The 16,921-nt window shown below is 41.8% G+C and overlaps 2 protein-coding genes across 3 annotated transcripts in view; one reads left to right on the top strand and one right to left on the bottom strand.

The window, feature by feature from the left end:
* Positions 1 to 16,921, top strand: part of METTL25B (methyltransferase like 25B) — a 492,409-nt gene that overhangs the window by 428,250 nt on the left and 47,238 nt on the right. The gene's annotated exons all lie outside the window — the stretch shown is intronic.
* LOC309329896 (T-lymphocyte surface antigen Ly-9-like) overlaps positions 9,575 to 16,921 on the bottom strand; it is a 33,730-nt gene continuing 26,383 nt past the window's right edge. For both annotated transcript variants that reach the window (XM_081841109.1, XM_081841110.1), the window contains exons 5-7: positions 14,085 to 14,426; positions 13,676 to 13,978; positions 9,575 to 10,510 (exon numbers count right to left, since the gene is read on the bottom strand). In XM_081841109.1, coding sequence (XP_081697235.1) covers positions 10,395 to 10,510; positions 13,676 to 13,978; positions 14,085 to 14,426 — 761 coding nt within the window. In that variant the 3' untranslated portion in view covers positions 9,575 to 10,394. The remainder of the gene's footprint in view (positions 10,511 to 13,675; positions 13,979 to 14,084; positions 14,427 to 16,921) is intronic.

Here is a 16,921-nt window from a genome sequence, read left to right as displayed (position 1 = left end):
AGGTCTTTCAAGACCGGTGTTATATGGTCTCGGCGGCCGCCCCCAGTCACCAGTCTAGCTGCCGCATTTTGGATTAGTTGCAGTTTCCGGGTCACCTTCAAAGGTAGCCCCACGTAGAGCGCATTGCAGTAGTCCAAGCGGGAGATAACCAGAGCATGCACCGCTCTGGCCAGACAGTCCACGGGCAGGTAGGGTCTCAGTCCATATAATAGGGATGGACTGAGCAGTTAATTACATGCCATTTCCTAGCACTGAAAGATAGGTCCACTTCTATCCTGTTCTATCCCATTGCATGCCTTTGTGTGACATTTCACCCCATTTTTCCTTCCCCTTCACTTTTCTGCTCACTTTTTACACAAAAATGGACACTTTTCAGTGTGTTTAAATACTGCATTTTTTGCTCTATAAGACTCACTTTTTCCCTTCCAAAAAGTAAGGGGAAATGTGTGTGTGTGTTATGGGGCGAATGCCGGCTGCACAGCTATTCCATAAGCCAGAACAGCAAGAGGGATCATAGTGAACTCTCTTGCTGCTCTGGCTTCTGAGATTCAGAATATTATTTTTTCTTGTTTTCCTCCTCCAAAAACTAGGTGCGTCTTATGGTCTCTACAAGACACACAGAATTCTGTGCATGGAAATGCATTGCAAAACCAGAAAATGTGACACTCCCAATGGGAATTGTGTTTCATTCCACAACCAAATTCAAGAATATCAGATCAGGGTGGATCAAGCAAATTCTTCCCCAATTTATGTCCAGATACAAAGGCTAGAATACAAAGGATGGGACAATTGATGCCCTGAAGGGGAATTTCACATCTGAGGGGATTTTGAGGAGAGGTTTGAGAAATGTTGGATATGTGAAGTCTATGCCTTAAAAATTAATAATATATTGAACCCTTCTGGTTCATGAAAGAAAGAAAATGAAATCTAGATTGGAACACTGTATTTAGGCATATGTGTTTTCTTTTGACAGTACAGTTAAACCTTGGTTCCCGAATGGCTCCATTTTCAAGCGTTTTGGCTCCTGAACGCAAAAAACCCGTAAGTCAATGGTCCAGTTTTTGAACGTTTTTCAGAACCTGAACATCCGACACGGCTTCCGCTTGAATGCAAGAAGCTCTTGCAACCAATCAGAAGCCGTGCCTCGGTTGTCAAACATCTCAGAAATGAAAAATGGGCTTTCAGAATGGTTACGTTCAACAACCGAGGTTTGACTGTACACACAAAACATATATACGCACATACATACATACCATTTCCCATCTGCTCTTTACTTAGCTCCCATATGGTTCTGCTCTTGTAGTAGATTGCAAAGATCAAGGAGTCTTCTTTCACCAGATGTTCCCAGATGTGGACCATCAGTATAAAGGGATTCTCCAGTTACTTCTTCATTTCAGGTGGACATGGATTGGGGTGCTTTATCTGGATGATGACACTGGAGAGAGGTTTTCCCAGACTGTGCTTCCCATGTTTTCCCAGAGTGGCATCTGCTTTGACTTCATAGAAAAATTCCCCAAACTCTCTTTTTCCGATGACGTTCCTCAAATGGTGGAAAATGGAATTGAAAAATCAAAGATGATCATGAATAGCACTGCTAGCGTCTTGATTGCCCATGGTGAAATTCAGACCATGATTCTTGTGAGAATGTTGCTATTCATCCCAACATTTATGGACATGCCACTGAAGACAAAAGTCTGGATTATGACAGCCCAGATGGACTTCACATCTCTTCCCTTTCAGAGTAATTGGGACATAGATTTCCTCCAGGGTGCTATATCGTTTGCAGTAAGTTCAAAGGAGTTGCAGGCATTCCATAAATTTCTTCATGCAATAAATCCTACCTTGGAAAAGGAATATGACTTTATCAGAGTCTTCTGGGAACGTGCATTTAGCTGTTTATTTCCAGGCTCTCTGGTAGACAACATGGGTGGGAGAATTTGTACTGGAAGGGAAAAGCTGGAGACTCTCCCTGCGTCAGTTTTTGAAATGAGCATGACTGGCCACAGTTACAGTGTCTACAATGCTGTCTATGCTGTGGCGCATGCGCTGCATGCCATTTATTTGTTCAACTCCAAGCACAGAGGAAGGGCAAATAAAGGAAGGTGGACATTTTCATATCAACAGAGATGGCAGGTAATATCCTGAGCAGACTCCTTCAGGAGAGCTTTCTACACTTTTGTAAGTCGTCAAGTCTTTTTTTAGCCTACCATTGAACTTTTGTATCCCTTTTTTAATATACACATGTGTATTTAACAAAAAACATACCGTGTTTTAAAGTACCATATTTTTGGGGGTCAGTTCCAACAGTGGAAGAGTGGAGATCCAAATTATCGGAATATGCAGAGCTTGATAAATTAACGGGGAAAATTAGATATAGGAAAGACCAAGTGTTTATCAAAGATTGGGGAAAGTATGTAGATTATCTGGAATGTATTAGTGAAGGTCAAATAACGCTAAAGGGCTTCAAAGATGCACTGTGAAAGAATATGGGTTATTGTTTAAAGTAAATAGAAAACAAAATTAGAAACAATGACAATATAAATGACGGAACGTGTAACCTTTTTTTTATTGCTTCGAATGATTTGCGGCCAAGCTGAAGGAAGTCCTGAAAGAAATAGCTATGTTATAGAAGTATTGTAAGAACAGTGGTTTTGTGTACTTTGTTTTTTGTGTGTTGGCGTTGGGTGTAGGTTTTCTTTGTCTATGTTTTGTTTGTGCTTTTCATCCTTTTTGTTTGTCAATAAAATAAAATAAAATAAAAAAGTACCATATTTTTTGCTCTATAAGACTCACTTTTCCCCTCCTAAAAAGTAAGGGGAAATGTGTGTGCATCTTATGGAGTGAATGCAGGCTGCGCAGCTATCACAGAAGCCAGAACAGCAAGAGGGATCGCTGCTTTCGCTGTTCTGGCTTCTGAGATTCAGAATATTCTTTTTCTTGTTTTCCTCCTCCAAAAACTAGGTGCGTCTTGTGGTCTGGTGCGTCTTATAGAGTGAAAAATACGGTATCTTGCACATTGAACCTTCACCTTTTTTCTTTTTTTTTTTTCTTTTTACTTACCCCCTTCAGCTGCACCATTCTCTGAGAAGTGTTTCCTTTAACAATACTGCTGGGGAAACCATTTCCTTTGATGAAAACGGGTCATTAGCAGCTGGATTTGATATTATCAACTGGGTCACATTCCCAAACCAATCCTTTCTCAGAGTGAGAGTTGGAAGCGTAGACCCACAGGCCCACAAGGAAAATGTGCTCACTATTCATGAAGATATCATTGTATGGCCAGACAAATTCAACCAGGTAGGGTCCATGCTTATCTTGGAATGCATTGGCTCATTTTACAAATGTTGAGAAAGTGGGACTCAGGAGAAGCAAACTGTAAGTGATGCCATTGTGTGATTCCAGCCTTAGCCCATTTTTAAAATCCAGAGTGACTCAGGAGAAGCAAACTCCCCAAATGTATTTCCTGAGAATATTTCCAAATTAGTATCTTCTTTCATTTATGGACAGATGCCGCCTCTTTCTGTGTGCAATGACAATTGCCATTTGGGGTCCAGTAAGACAAAGAAGGAAGGGGCACCATTCTGCTGCTATGATTGCCTTCCATGCCCAGAAGGAAAGATCTCAAACAAAACAGGTAAGAGATATTAGTGTTGGGGTGCTTCCAAGGAGACAGGGGCAATTGGCAGACCCCCAGTTGGCTGCAGCCCACCGGCCGGCAGCCGGGCAAACTCCAGTCCTTGGAACAGCATGTATTTGTGACATGAGTTTCTGAAACTTTCAGAAACTGAGCACGCAAGCCAGCAGAGTTTAGAACTCTTCGCAACAGAAGGGCAGAGAGAGGCATATGTAAAGCGTATTTACAGGCATTTTATTCAGCATCAGAACAAAGGAAAAACATGTCTGCTCCTCTTCGTGTCCAAGAAAAAAGCATAAGCAAAAGCTATACAAAACGGAAGTTCCCAGCAAGCTGTGCTGGAATGTAAACAGACATGTGACATACAACAACTCCACATATCTGTTCCTCTTTAGGTGGAACAGAACATCAATATCCTAACAATTAGTACAGAGTAGGTTTCCAAAAAATGCATGCTGGCTCTGATTCACAGTATCCAAAGCTGCTCAGTGGTGATGAAGATGATGGCCTCATCTGAGAGAGAAAGTAAAAGGATATTGTAGGATACCTCCAAAAAACTGAGATGATGCCAACTTCCTAGTTTTGATATGCAAGGAGAGCAGTGATGAGGCTGAGCTTTCCTTTGGACCAGATGTTCTGAAGAAGTGAGTTTTAGTTCACAAAAGCTGATGCCATAAAAATGCACAAGTCCTTAAGGTGTCACAAGACTATTTTTTATTTCTATGATCTCTGTTTCTTACCCAGCCATAACTTATTACAAACACAGTTACATGGTACATCAGGCATCCCCAAACTTGGCCCTCCAGATGTTTTGGGACTACAATGCCCATCATCCCTGACCACTGGTCCTGTCAGCTAGAGATGATGGGAGTTGTAGTCGCAAAGCATCTGGAGGGCCGAGTTTGGGGATGTCTGTGGTACGTCAAAGGACCAGCCTCCCTCTAGGACTTTAAAAAATGTTAAGAATCACAATTGTTCACACGAATCAAACATAAATACCAATTACCAAAAAATATTCAGGACCAAAGAAAAGGTCCAATGACTTCAATAACATGAAATTTGAAGGCGCCTGATGTCCTCTGTAATTTCTTCCCTGTATCTTTCTCCCCTAGCACCCTATGCTCAGATAGGGTTTTGAATGCTAAGGGTTGTTTAATGTATATATCAAAAGCCGTGTTTTCTTTTCCAGACATGGACGTCTGTATTCAATGTCAAGAAGATCAATATCCAAACCGTGGCCAGGATTTATGCGTTCCAAAAAAGATAAGCTTCTTGTCTTATGACGAACCTCTGGGGACCAGTTTGTCCATTTTTGCTCTTTCCTTCTCTTTCCTCACAGCTCTGGTACTTGGAGTCTTCATTAAGCACAAAGACACTCCCATAGTCAAAGCCAACAACCGGAGCCTCACCTACGGTCTCCTCATCTCCCTACTGCTCTGCTTCCTTTGTGTATTCCTATTCATTGGTCAGCCTGAGAAGATACCATGCCTCTTTCGACAACCTGCGTTTGGCATTATCTTCTCACTGGCAGTTTCTTGTGTGTTGGCCAAAACCATCACTGTGATCATGGCTTTCACGGCGACCAAGCCTGGGTCCAGGATGAGGAAATGGATAGGGAAAAGACTGGCCTTTTCCATTGTTCTGTCGTGCTCCCTTATTCAAACCACTATTTGTGCTGTGTGGCTGGCAACCTCTCCCCCATTCTTGCATTTTGACATGCACTCAAAGACTGAAGAAATTGTTCTGGAATGTAATGAAGGTTCAGTTATTATGTTTTACTGTGTTTTGGGCTTTATGGGCTTCCTAGCCATTGTCAGCTTCACTGTGGCTTTCCTAGCCAGGAAATTACCTGACAGTTTTAATGAAGCCAAGTTTATCACCTTCAGTATGCTTCTGTTTTGCAGTGTTTGGCTGTCCTTTGTTCCCACCTACCAGAGCACCAAGGGAAAATACACGGTGGCCGTGGAGATCTTCTCCATCTTAGCTTCCAGTGCGGGGTTACTGATGTGTATATTTTTACCAAAATGCTTTATCATTGTGGTTAGGCCTGAGTTGAACACTAGGGGACAGCTAATTCAAAGAATAAATTAAAGGTGCTAAACAGTAGGTGCCTATGCCTCACATTCTGCTAAAATTGGTTATTTATTTTAAGGCACTGGAGATCACCATGAACAACTTATTCAACTCAATAAACAGTTGTTAACCAGAACTAATCCTTTCTGGAAGTTTATTGTCTGATTTCATATTCCGCCCCCCTACATTAGAGTGCATGTGCCGTGAGGAAAGGGGTTTAGTCAAGCACAGATTACAAACTCTACTCTTGATGCCTTCAATCATCAAATAAGAATTGTATGACAAAGCCAGGAGATATTTCAGTTTGGCTCATTTCTGAGGTGGTTTATTTGTGCTGTTTTCAGAAATTTAGTCCATAATTATTACAGAATGATATGCTTCTCATCTATAAATTTAGAAGATAAGCCATCACTGGGATTGGAAAACTTTAGATTTTATAGTGTACCCTCTCCCCAAGAGATGCTCCCTGGGCTATAAGGTTTGTGATAACCGTTGTCCAATTATTAATATTCCCATTTGGGCAAACTACACCACGCTGGTTCAGAGCAGAAGGAGGTGGCAGTGATGAGCAGAAGGCAGGAGAAGAACAGCTTCTTGAAGCAAGTATTGCCTTGCCTCTCTCTCCAATCCTCACCATCCTTCCTTCCTTTTACTGCTGCCCCCACTCCACATATCTGCTAAGATCCCAAGGGGAAGCACCCTCCCAGTGGCAGACAGAGGGGTAGCGAAGGCTGGGGGCCACTGCTCTCCCGGCTTCTGACAGGGATGTGGCCACTGTCCTGCTGGTGGCAGAGAGGTCTTCTCTGGCCATTTTTCCACACTTCTGAGGGTCTTCCATTGTAACAGCCTTCTCTTCACTGCTTTTCTGGAGCGGTAGGGATAGCTTCTGGGTATTTAAAGATAGACTAACTTCCATAAATATTAGGATATTTGGGGGAGTCTCATTCCTAACACCCCTTGCCTCTTCTGATGTTACAATACTAGCCATTCACTAAGCTTTCAATTGTATCTGATGTACTTCATACAGCACCTGATTAATACAATGAATTCTCAAGATGCAGGTGTATTGCGATCACCCAGATCATAACTTAGCAGCCCAGCCCCTTATTTTTCCTATAACTAAAAAAATCTATAAATGTCACAAATCACCTCTTTCTTGGAAGCCAGAGGGAAAAAAAGAACATTTAGAAGCATGGAAAATTGTGTCATGCTGAGTTAGACTATTAGTATGCTCAACACTAACAGTCAGTGACTAAGGAACGCAGGTGTCGCTGTGGTGTAAACCACCAAGCCTCTGGGGCTTGCCAGTTGTAAGGTTGGCGGTTCGAATTTGCACAACGGTGTGAGTTCCCTTTGCTCTGTCCCAGCTCCTGCCAACCTTGCAGTTTGAAAGCACACCAGATTTATTAGAATTTATTAGAAAGTAAAACCCCCAGATGGTTATCACCAATGGAAGCAAAGGCAGTTAAAAGACTCAACATGGACTCCGATTGGTTAAAATATTCAGAAATTTTGGAACATGATGGTGATAAATATAAACTTAAGAGCTACGAGAAGCTAAAGTCAAAAGTCCGAGACTGGTTGCATTATCATCAGATAAATGAAGTATTTAAGCAAGATAGGAAGATAGGCTTTCAGAGTGAGAGGTCTAAGTTAGAAACAGAGCTATTAGATTCCAATACTAAGAATCTTTCTAGAATGTATAATCTACTGCTGAAATGGAATGTACAGGATGAAACGGTAAAATCAGCAATGATTAAGTGGGCGCAAGATGTAGGTCATGATATTATGTTTGCTGACTGGGAACAGTTATGGACCACCGGCATGAAATTTACGGCATGTTCTGCCTTGAAAGAAAACATAATGAAAATGATCTATAGGTGGTACATGACCCCAGTCAAGCTGGCTAAGATCTATCATCTGCCTGACAATAAATGTTGGAAATGTAAAGAGTCTGAAGGAACCTTTTATCACCTTTGGTGGACCTGCCCAAAGATTAAGGCCTACTGGGAAATGATCTATAATGAAATTAAGAAAGTCCTTAAGTGGACATTTCCTAAGAAACCGGAGGCCTTTCTCTTGGGTATGGTGGGCCAATTGGTATCAAAGAAGGATAGGACTTTTTTTATGTACGCCACTACAGCAGCAAGAATACTACTAGCAAAGTATTGGAAGTTGCAAGAACTACCCACTCTGGAAGAATGGCAAACGAAGGTGATTGAATATATGGGACTGGCAGAGATGACCGGCAGAATCCGTGACCAGAGGAAGGAGGCGGTGGAGGAGGACTGGAAGAATTTTAAAGTGTATCTTGAGAATTGTTGTCAAATTAAGGACTGAAAAGATGTCGAGGGGTAAGAAATAAAGATTTACAGCTGTAAACTATAAACCATAGGGAAGAAGTTTTAAGGAGGTGATATGTAAAAATTGACTGAAGGGTTGCTAGAGAGAATTGTGAAATAAGGGTGCAGAACAGGAGAGGTATGGGGAAGTCTTCAAGTTTGTATGATTTGTGTTTTTTCTTTTTTTATGTTGTATTGTTATTTTTTTCTTGTTATGTTTATGTTGTTATGTTTATGTTGTGAAAACTTAATAAAAATTATTATTAAAAAAAAAAAAAAAAGAAAGCACACCAGTGCATGTAGATAAATAGGTATTGTTGTAGCAGGAGGGTAAATGGCATTTCCGTGCACTCTGGTTTCCATCACAGTGTTCCATTGCGCCAGAAGCGGTTAAGTCATGCTGGCCACATGACCCGGAAAGCTGTCTGTGGACAAACATCAGCTCCCTTGGTCTGAAAACCAAGTGCTGCACCCCAAAGTTGAATTCGACTGGACTTAACCACCCAAGGGTCCTTTATGTTCACCATTCATAGTGCATAAACATAATCACTGTAGCATATCCAAGAAGCCCTGGCAGATATGGGTGACCAGGTGCAGCTAAGTCAACTTTGATAACTTTATGAGTTATCCTTTGTACTCCTCTCCTAAAAGTTCCTTCTGAAGCCTCACAGATTTGATTAGGTGCATGTGTGTAGGGATTTAGTTTGACCAAACTGCGGGAGGCAGTGGAAGACAGGAGTGCCTGGCATGCTCTGGTCCATGGAGTCACAAAGAGTCGGACATGACTAAACGACTCAACAACAATGTATGCAGCTATTTAGAAAGGGATGTTGGAGGCCAAGTTCTGTGAGGAAGAGAAACAGAAACGGTCGCTATCTCCACCCCTTTTTCTGGCTGGGTTTCTACGTTTGCCATTCTTCTGACAGGCAGAAACTCAGTAAGTGGAGAGGATGTGATTCATTGAAATGAATGTGCTTCGCTAACTTAGATCCATAAATTTTATTGGGTCTGCTCCATGAGTATGACCAGCACTGGAAACAACCCATTGTAATGGGTTGCTTTGAAGTCATTTCTGCAACAGGTACAGCCATTTTTAATCCCCACCCCACATTCCTGTCCCTTATTTTGCCTGACCAGATGTGGCAACCCTGCTCTGAACACCTCTGAATATTGGCTGCCAGGGACTGCAGGAGGGGAGAGTTGCATTCCAGTCCTGGTTCATCCCATATATTCTGTGGGTTTTCCACAATGGGCACCTTGTTGGCCACGGTGAGAAGAAGGTGCTGGACTAGATCATAGCTGTCAGCTTTTCCCTTTTCTTGCAAGGAATCCTATTCGGAATAAGGGAATCTCCCTTTAAAAAAGGGAAATGTTGACAGCTATGGACTAGATGGGCCATTGTCCCAATCCATCATGTTCTCATGTGTGTCACATTTGCTGCTATATAAGAGAACCTTTTGGTCATCCTTTCCACTGTGGTAAACATCTCTCTGCCTTTTGTCACATTAGACCCGAGGTGTGAAAACCTTTGCCATGGTTTATTTATCTGTTGCATTTATGTTTCACCTTTTCCTCCAAGTTCCCTCCAGGTGTGGTTGGACTCCAACTGCCACCACCACCACTATCTCCCACCTACTGGACCAACCAATTGGCTAAAACCACTAAACATCACTATCTCATACAGTAACAAACGTGAGAAAGTTTTCAATCCAATGTGGTATTCCTGTTCAGTAGGCATGCTTTTAAAAGGCAATCTGGAGGTTCCCAACAGGGGAAGCTTTGTTGTTCCTTGCCATGTGGGGAGAAAAGGGTCTCTCTTTAATGTAGGCAAGCAGTGGCTACTTTGCAAACCAAACAGGGTGTCTTTTCCAACCAACCACACCGGGGTCGCCAAACATTTTTGGGTGTTGGGTGGATTTGAAATTTTTGTAGCAACCCACAAAATGGCTACTGTGGGGTGCAGGGTATAGCACAAAATGGCTGCCGTGGAATATGGGATGTGGCACAAAATAGTTGTCACAGCTAATAAGGAGCATCAGCCACCTCCTCCAATGGAAATAAAAGCATGTATTTCAGCCGCCACCACAATGCGCTCAGAGGAAAGATCTTGGCGCCTCTCCTCTGTCTGGAATGGAAGGGGGTAGCCAGGGGGGCCCGATCTCAAACGTGGCAGAGTTGTGGTAAGAGAGTCTGAGCCACTGCAAGCAGGAAGAGCAAACAGTCCCTCACATCCTGTGGCTTTTCAAAAAGGAGATATTTATCAAAACCTACTGCAGAGGCCACCATAGTAATTACTGGTGGTCGCCCATGGGCTCCAGGTTAGCAGTTCGTGGTTCTAAGCCGACTCAACACTGGTCTCCAACATTCATTTCCAGAACGTTTAACAAGATGATGGTGGCAACCTGGAGGCCCAGCCCCACGGCCATGGCAGTCCTCACCCAGGAGAAGCAGCTACATCCATCTGCAGGGGAGGAGGAGGGGGAGGAGATGGATGGAAGAGGTCTTTCAAAATGGAGAACGGTGGACTTTCAGACCCTTGCCCCTCACCACAACTGTTATCCATAGTCTCTCACCCAATTGCTGCTTAATTCTGTTAACTTATATTTACTTGTCACAATCTGACATACTGATGAGACGGCGGGGGGAAAATGAGCTCTCACTGAAACGATGCTGTTTGCCCAAGCATTCAAAACAGTGCCCATTGCTAATCTTACTCAGAGTAGATCCACTGAAGTTAACATCCATAACTGATTTGGACTTACTCCTTTCAGTGAACCTACTCTTTCTAGAACTTAGTTAGAGGCAGCCCTGGCTATTTTTACTATTATTATTGTTTTATCAATCATCTTGTAAACCACTGTTTCAATGAAACTTACACCTAAGATAACTAATAACAGAACAAATACAAGATATCAGGCAAGCGCATTCAACTGTACTCTTTTCGGGGCCTGGGGAAAACATTTTTCTTTAGATAAGTTTGCCCAGAAAGTTGATGCAAGTTTTAGTCTGTTGTTATCTCAACTTTTCAAAAGTCTTAAATTATTGTTATTTTTTTCTTATTGATAATTTGTTTTATCCTTTCTGTAAACCACTTTGAGTGTTTTTTTCTTACAATCAAGCATTGTATACCTTTTTATAAAATAAATTAATGTGTTTTATTTTTCTGATTGCTTTCTATTTCTTATTCATTGCTTTCTAAACCACTCTCTCAAGGAGACTTACACATCAGATGATTAAAAAGTGTTAAAAACACATAATCAGCAAATGTGTTAAAAACAAGACTAAAGCCCTAACACATATTGTATTTTTCTGTGTATAAGACTATATTTCACCCCCAAAAAAATAAGTTTAAAATTGGGGGTCCTCTTATACACAGAATGTTGCAATTATTTATTTCTTCATTTTTGGGCTCAAAAAATAGGGGTCATCTTATATATGGGGGCATCTTATACACGGAAAAATATGGTAAATGCTAGTAGCAAAGATTCATTTATTCAGCTGGGAAAGCCTTCAGCTGCCAAAATAATGACCTTTATAGAGCTTGCTCCCTCTTCATGAAACCTCACATTTCTCCTCTTTCACTTCTCCCTTTAGAGTTCAACTTTTAGTTTTCACTTTTCAGCACAGCAATAAATTCATCTCCCAGGCACACCATTTTTTAAAGATAAAAAGGCTTATTAATATCACTTCACAATTCAAACCAATTTTGAGAGGCTCCTTCTTTTCGTCTTGGCTCCTAAAAGCTTGTCCCCAGTCCCTCCACACACACACCATTTTCAAGGTAATTCCCTCCCCTTCCTTTCCTAAGAAAGAGTTTGATGACCATTTGGGGTGTGGGGGGAGTCATACAATTAGAAATGGGAAGCTGGAATAATGATAGAACTCAGTACCCCGGCTGGATGTCTGATCTGAAGCAAGAAGTTATCCATATGTACACAGACCCAGCTAGTGGGAGAGTCAGCTTAGCATCAAAAAGGGAGGCTTAGTTTAGCATAGATTTCATTTATTTATTTTTTAAAAGGATAAAAGAATTCAGTTATTTTAAATGAAAAGAGGCAACCAATAAACTTGAATGTAACTTTCGGCTTTCAGCTCAGCTTAAAACCAGGTTTAAAAATCTGTCGCTTACGTTCTTGTAAAATTGTGGTTATAGACCAGGACAGTGAAGCATGGTCTTCAAAACATGAAATATATATATTTTAGGACGCACCCTATTTTTTTTAATATAATATTTTTTATTCAATTTTACACTACACATTTAAATTCAAACATTAGATGTAATCATCAACATTTAGGATTCCCTGAATCTTTAGATTTCCCTCCACCCTTCCATGGTTTCCATTTTCAATCTTTTTCAACTGCATCATATCTTTTCTCTATTTTTCTCAAAATAATCCATTTTTACCTTAGTTTTTAGTAACTGCAAGCGTTACTCAAATCCTGCCCAAGTATTTAGTTGTTTACAGTGTTCTGTTAATTTGTAAATTTAGGATGCACCCTATTCTCCTGACTGCAATCAGGTTTAGCTGTTTTTAATAGTGCGCTTTTATCTGTCCTCAGACTTCATGGACAAAGATGGATAAGAAATCTAAGCAACGTTAATGCTGCTGCTGCTGCTACTAAAACAAAAATGCAGTCCCATGGCCCTCAGAAGAAGCCCTATAAGGCACAGGGAATGAATTACATTGTACAATATACTGAATGTTTTCCAGTAAGATGCAGTTCCACAGCTAAAAGTCTGAGTCTTGAGGCCACCCATTAAAATGGTTTGCTAAAGTGTCTTGGGGTGCCGGGCTATGGAGAAATATCTGGGATACCTTAATTTTGGTGGGTGTCTGACCCACTCGGATAAAAAACTAACAGAGGATTATATTTAACCCATCAATTTAACATAATATACTCCTAACTTTAAGGTATTCATATTTAGCTGTATTCAGCAAAGTTCTACTCAGAGTATACCCAGTGAAATGATGGAGCCTAAGATGGAGCAAGCTTATTTCCTGCTTCTCCGGAGGGGAAGACCAGAATCAGACTCAAATTACAAGAAAGGCGATTCTGATTAAACATTACAAAGAACTTTCTGGTGGTAAGAGCCATTCAACAGTGGAACAGGCTCCCTCCTTCATTGGAGGTTTTGAAACAGAAGTTGGAAGACCATCTGCCAGGGGTTTGTTAGCTGTGATTCTTGCAGTGCAGGAGGCCAGACTAGATAGCTCTTGGTGTGCCTTCCAACACTGCAATTCTATGATTCTGTGATGAACAAGAGGTACAACCAGAAAATAGGGAGTCCTTGGGGATCCCTTCCAACTTTATTATTCTGTTAGTCATGTCCATTGACTTCAGTGGGTTTACTCTGAGTAGGACCATTCTTGAACGACACCCAGAATCATTATTGTTTTTCATAGAATCATGGAATTGTAGAATCGGGATGCACCCCAAGGGTCAACTAATCCAAATAAATGCTATTGATTAGCTGTTTGCTCCATAAAGTGTCTCTAAGCAACTTACAGAAAATATATTAAAGCATAACATAAAGTTTCAAAAGTTTTTTTTTTTTAATTACAACAACAATCCAGAGAATAGACCCTGTAAAACAGCGACAGGGTCATGCTAGAATTTGACTGACCTTGAGCTTCATCCTGACAGATGTTGAACACATCAAACGAGATGTTCTTCTGATCAACTGGATTGCTGACCAGGCAGGTGAAAGTGGAATCTGAGGTGTTTGGCCGCCATGACAGGTGAAGATCCTTGTCGTCGTTGGTGAGTCGATACCAGTCTAAAGCTTCTGAGGTTCTGAGTAGGTTTCTGTTTCCCCAGGAAAAATGCAAATCTGACTTTCCAGACGTCCGACAATGCAGCGTCACATTACATCGGTTGGCAGTGCTGGAAATGATCTGGTGATTTATTTGTGGCGACGGCACCGGCTCTGTTGGATAAAAACGATAGATGTTTGCGCTCTGTGGCACACCAAAAGTTTGATGGCCAACTCCTCACTTGGTTGTGAGACAGGCAAAGAAGATAGAGTCGCTTACCATGGACTATGAGGTTGAAGAAGGACTCCACAATCGCTGAGGAAGCAAACCTCACGCGGACATCCATCACTCCAGAGTCCGCCATCGTCAGGTCTTTCATCTTCAGCGTAGTCTCATCAACCATTTCTACCCGTGGTCCAAAACTGTTGCTTGGGTGTGCTTTCCTCAGCTTCCCCTCGGCAAATTCAGCAACCAGGAGTGGCTGACCCCCTGTGGGGGTGAATTTCCATTCAACCTCATCCACTCTTTTCCGGGGGGGTACATTTAGGCGAAACAAGACTGACCCACCAAGAATCCCGTGCAGCTGGTTGGGGGGATCTTGCGCAGGAAATTGAGCAGCACCTGAAGTCAATAAGAAATGGAAGCCAACTACTCCAGAAGCATTTTTCCTTGGCATTGTAGGAGATGATATAAAAAGAAAGGACTGTAAATTATTTCTATATGCAGTGACGGCAGCAAGAATATTATTGGCACAAAATTGGAAGCAAGAAGAATTACCGACAAAAGAAGAATGGAGGATGAAACTGATGGACTATGCAGAATTAGATAAATTAACAGGAAGGATTCGAAATCTGCGGGACCAGAGATTCACAGAAGGCTGGCATAAATTTACGGACTATTTGGAAAGTAATTGTGATGATCAGATTACGCTTGTAGGTTTGCGAGAAGTTTTGTAAGGTGGACTATTTGAAATATTGCACACACACACAAAGGTAACGAGGGGGACTGTTAGTTAAGATAATTAAAGGCAATAGGAATTTAAGAAATGCAGAATAAGTGATAAGAACGGAAGACCATCAGAGGGGCTGATGGAAGTCCAAAAAGATTGTATAAGAAATGAAGTTTTGTTGTATGAATGATAATTTATATGTAAAAATTAATAAAAATTATTATTTAAAAATGAAGCAAACTACTCCTACAATAGTAATAATAATTATTAGTAACAGCAATTACTAGTAATAATTACTATTAATAGTAATAATTACTAGTTGTAGTAATAATTAATAGTGATAATGGATGCCCACAGTAATTAATAATAGTAATAATAACTAGAAAACATATGTCCCCACTGTAATAACAATGATAATTTTATTATTTATAATAATTATTTATTATTTATATGCCGCCCTTCTGGCTGGATAGCCCCAGCCACTCTGGGCAGCTCCCAACAAAATATTTAAAGCACAATAAAACATCAAACATTAAAAGCTATAGATACTATAGACTGTTTTTTGTGTTGTTTTTAAGGAAACAGCTTTAAATATTGATGTGCTGTTTTTACTATCTGTGTTTTAATAAACCCTTTTGTATGTTGTTTTAATTCTATTAGAGCTTAATTGCTTTTTAACGATTCTCTTTTCTATCCCTTTAGCTTTTTCCATCTTATCTGTGTCCTTTCGATTTGGGTAAGCCCTGCAGTTTTGCTTCCCTACAATGGAAAGCGAAAATCCTTCTCTTAAAGTCTTAAAATCTGAAGGTGTCAAAACCTTCTTGGAACTTACGGCTGTTGGCTTTCCTTGGAACAACAGAATGGTTCCCATTTCACAAAGTTGCTGCTGCTGCTGCTGTGGTTTTTTTTTGGGGGGGGGGGTCTTGAATTTCAGGAGAATGGCTGCCAGCTGGGCAAGCTGAGCTACTATAATTCCCTTGGTCTCCGTGGTGTACATGATTTCCCTCCTCCCCATTTTAACTTCACAACTACCTTCTGAGGTAGGCTAGGCTGAAAGATGGTGACTGGCCCCAATGTCCCAACCGGGGAGCTTCATGGCCAAGTGGGGGTCCGAACCCTGGTCTCTCTCAGGTTCTAGTCCAACCATCTAACCACCCCAGCTCTTTCCATTGGGGTGCATCACTCCACTAAGGACTTGTGCTGGAGATGAGGAGCACCCTTGACTGTTTTGGGTCCCGAGAACATCAGAAGGGTCTTTCAGCAGCAGCTGGATATGGCCAAAGGGGGTCCAACTAGCCCAGTCAACCAGATGACCCAAAGGAAGCCAGCACGCAAGCAGGACCTGAGTGCAACAAACAGGATTCTCCCCCCCCCCAACTTGGGATCCAGAAACCAGCCTCTGTCATGTGAGGTAGGTCTTGCTAGGCTGGCCATGAGATTCCTGTCTCCCTTTTCTCCACCGCTCACCTGGGAATTGGAGAATGGTGAGTAGAAGCATGAGCTGGGTGCTGTGGGCTTCCATCCTTGCCTCCGTTCTCTGTCACCTTCCTCCCCCAGTGCTGAAACAGGTTCTTGTGTGTGGTCTTCCCTCTCTGCACCAGTCTTCAGCCCCTCCTGCATTGCCTTCAGGCCTCCTAACCAACCACAAGTTTCCTCTTCAGCCCCCATGCTTGACACTTTAAGTCTCACTTCCCTGCCAGAAGCAGCAATCGAGTGAGGCCCTCTCACCCCAGCCCTCAGAAGTGATGGCCCTGGGTTTCTTGGTGGCAGATCAAAGAAGATAAGAGCTGACAAGTTGGCTGCATAACCCAGCAGAAGGGATGACAGCAGGTGAACTGAAACTCATCTGTCCTCCAAAATGCACACTTCTGAGAATTTTTGCATGGCCAATGTGTGTGTGTTTATTAGGGGGAATGGTGCAGGAAAATGCATATATCCAGGGGATCAATATACTAAAGCAAATGCTCTTTCAGGAAATCTGCTTGCAAAAAAGGGGGGAATTGGGCAAAATGGAACCAAGCTTTTGTGGGATAAATGCACACTGAAATGAGCCAGCATGCTGTCGTGGTTAGAGCAGCCTTTCTCAACCTGTGGGTCTCCAGATGTTGTTGAACTACAACTCCCATCACCCCTAGCTAGCAAGGCCAGAGCTCAGGGATGATGGGAG

This window comes from Podarcis erhardii (assembly GCF_964252035.2).
Source record: "Podarcis erhardii genome assembly, chromosome: 15".
In the NCBI taxonomy this organism is placed as follows: domain Eukaryota; kingdom Metazoa; phylum Chordata; class Lepidosauria; order Squamata; family Lacertidae; genus Podarcis; species Podarcis erhardii.
This window is presented reverse-complemented; position numbering and strand designations above follow the sequence as displayed.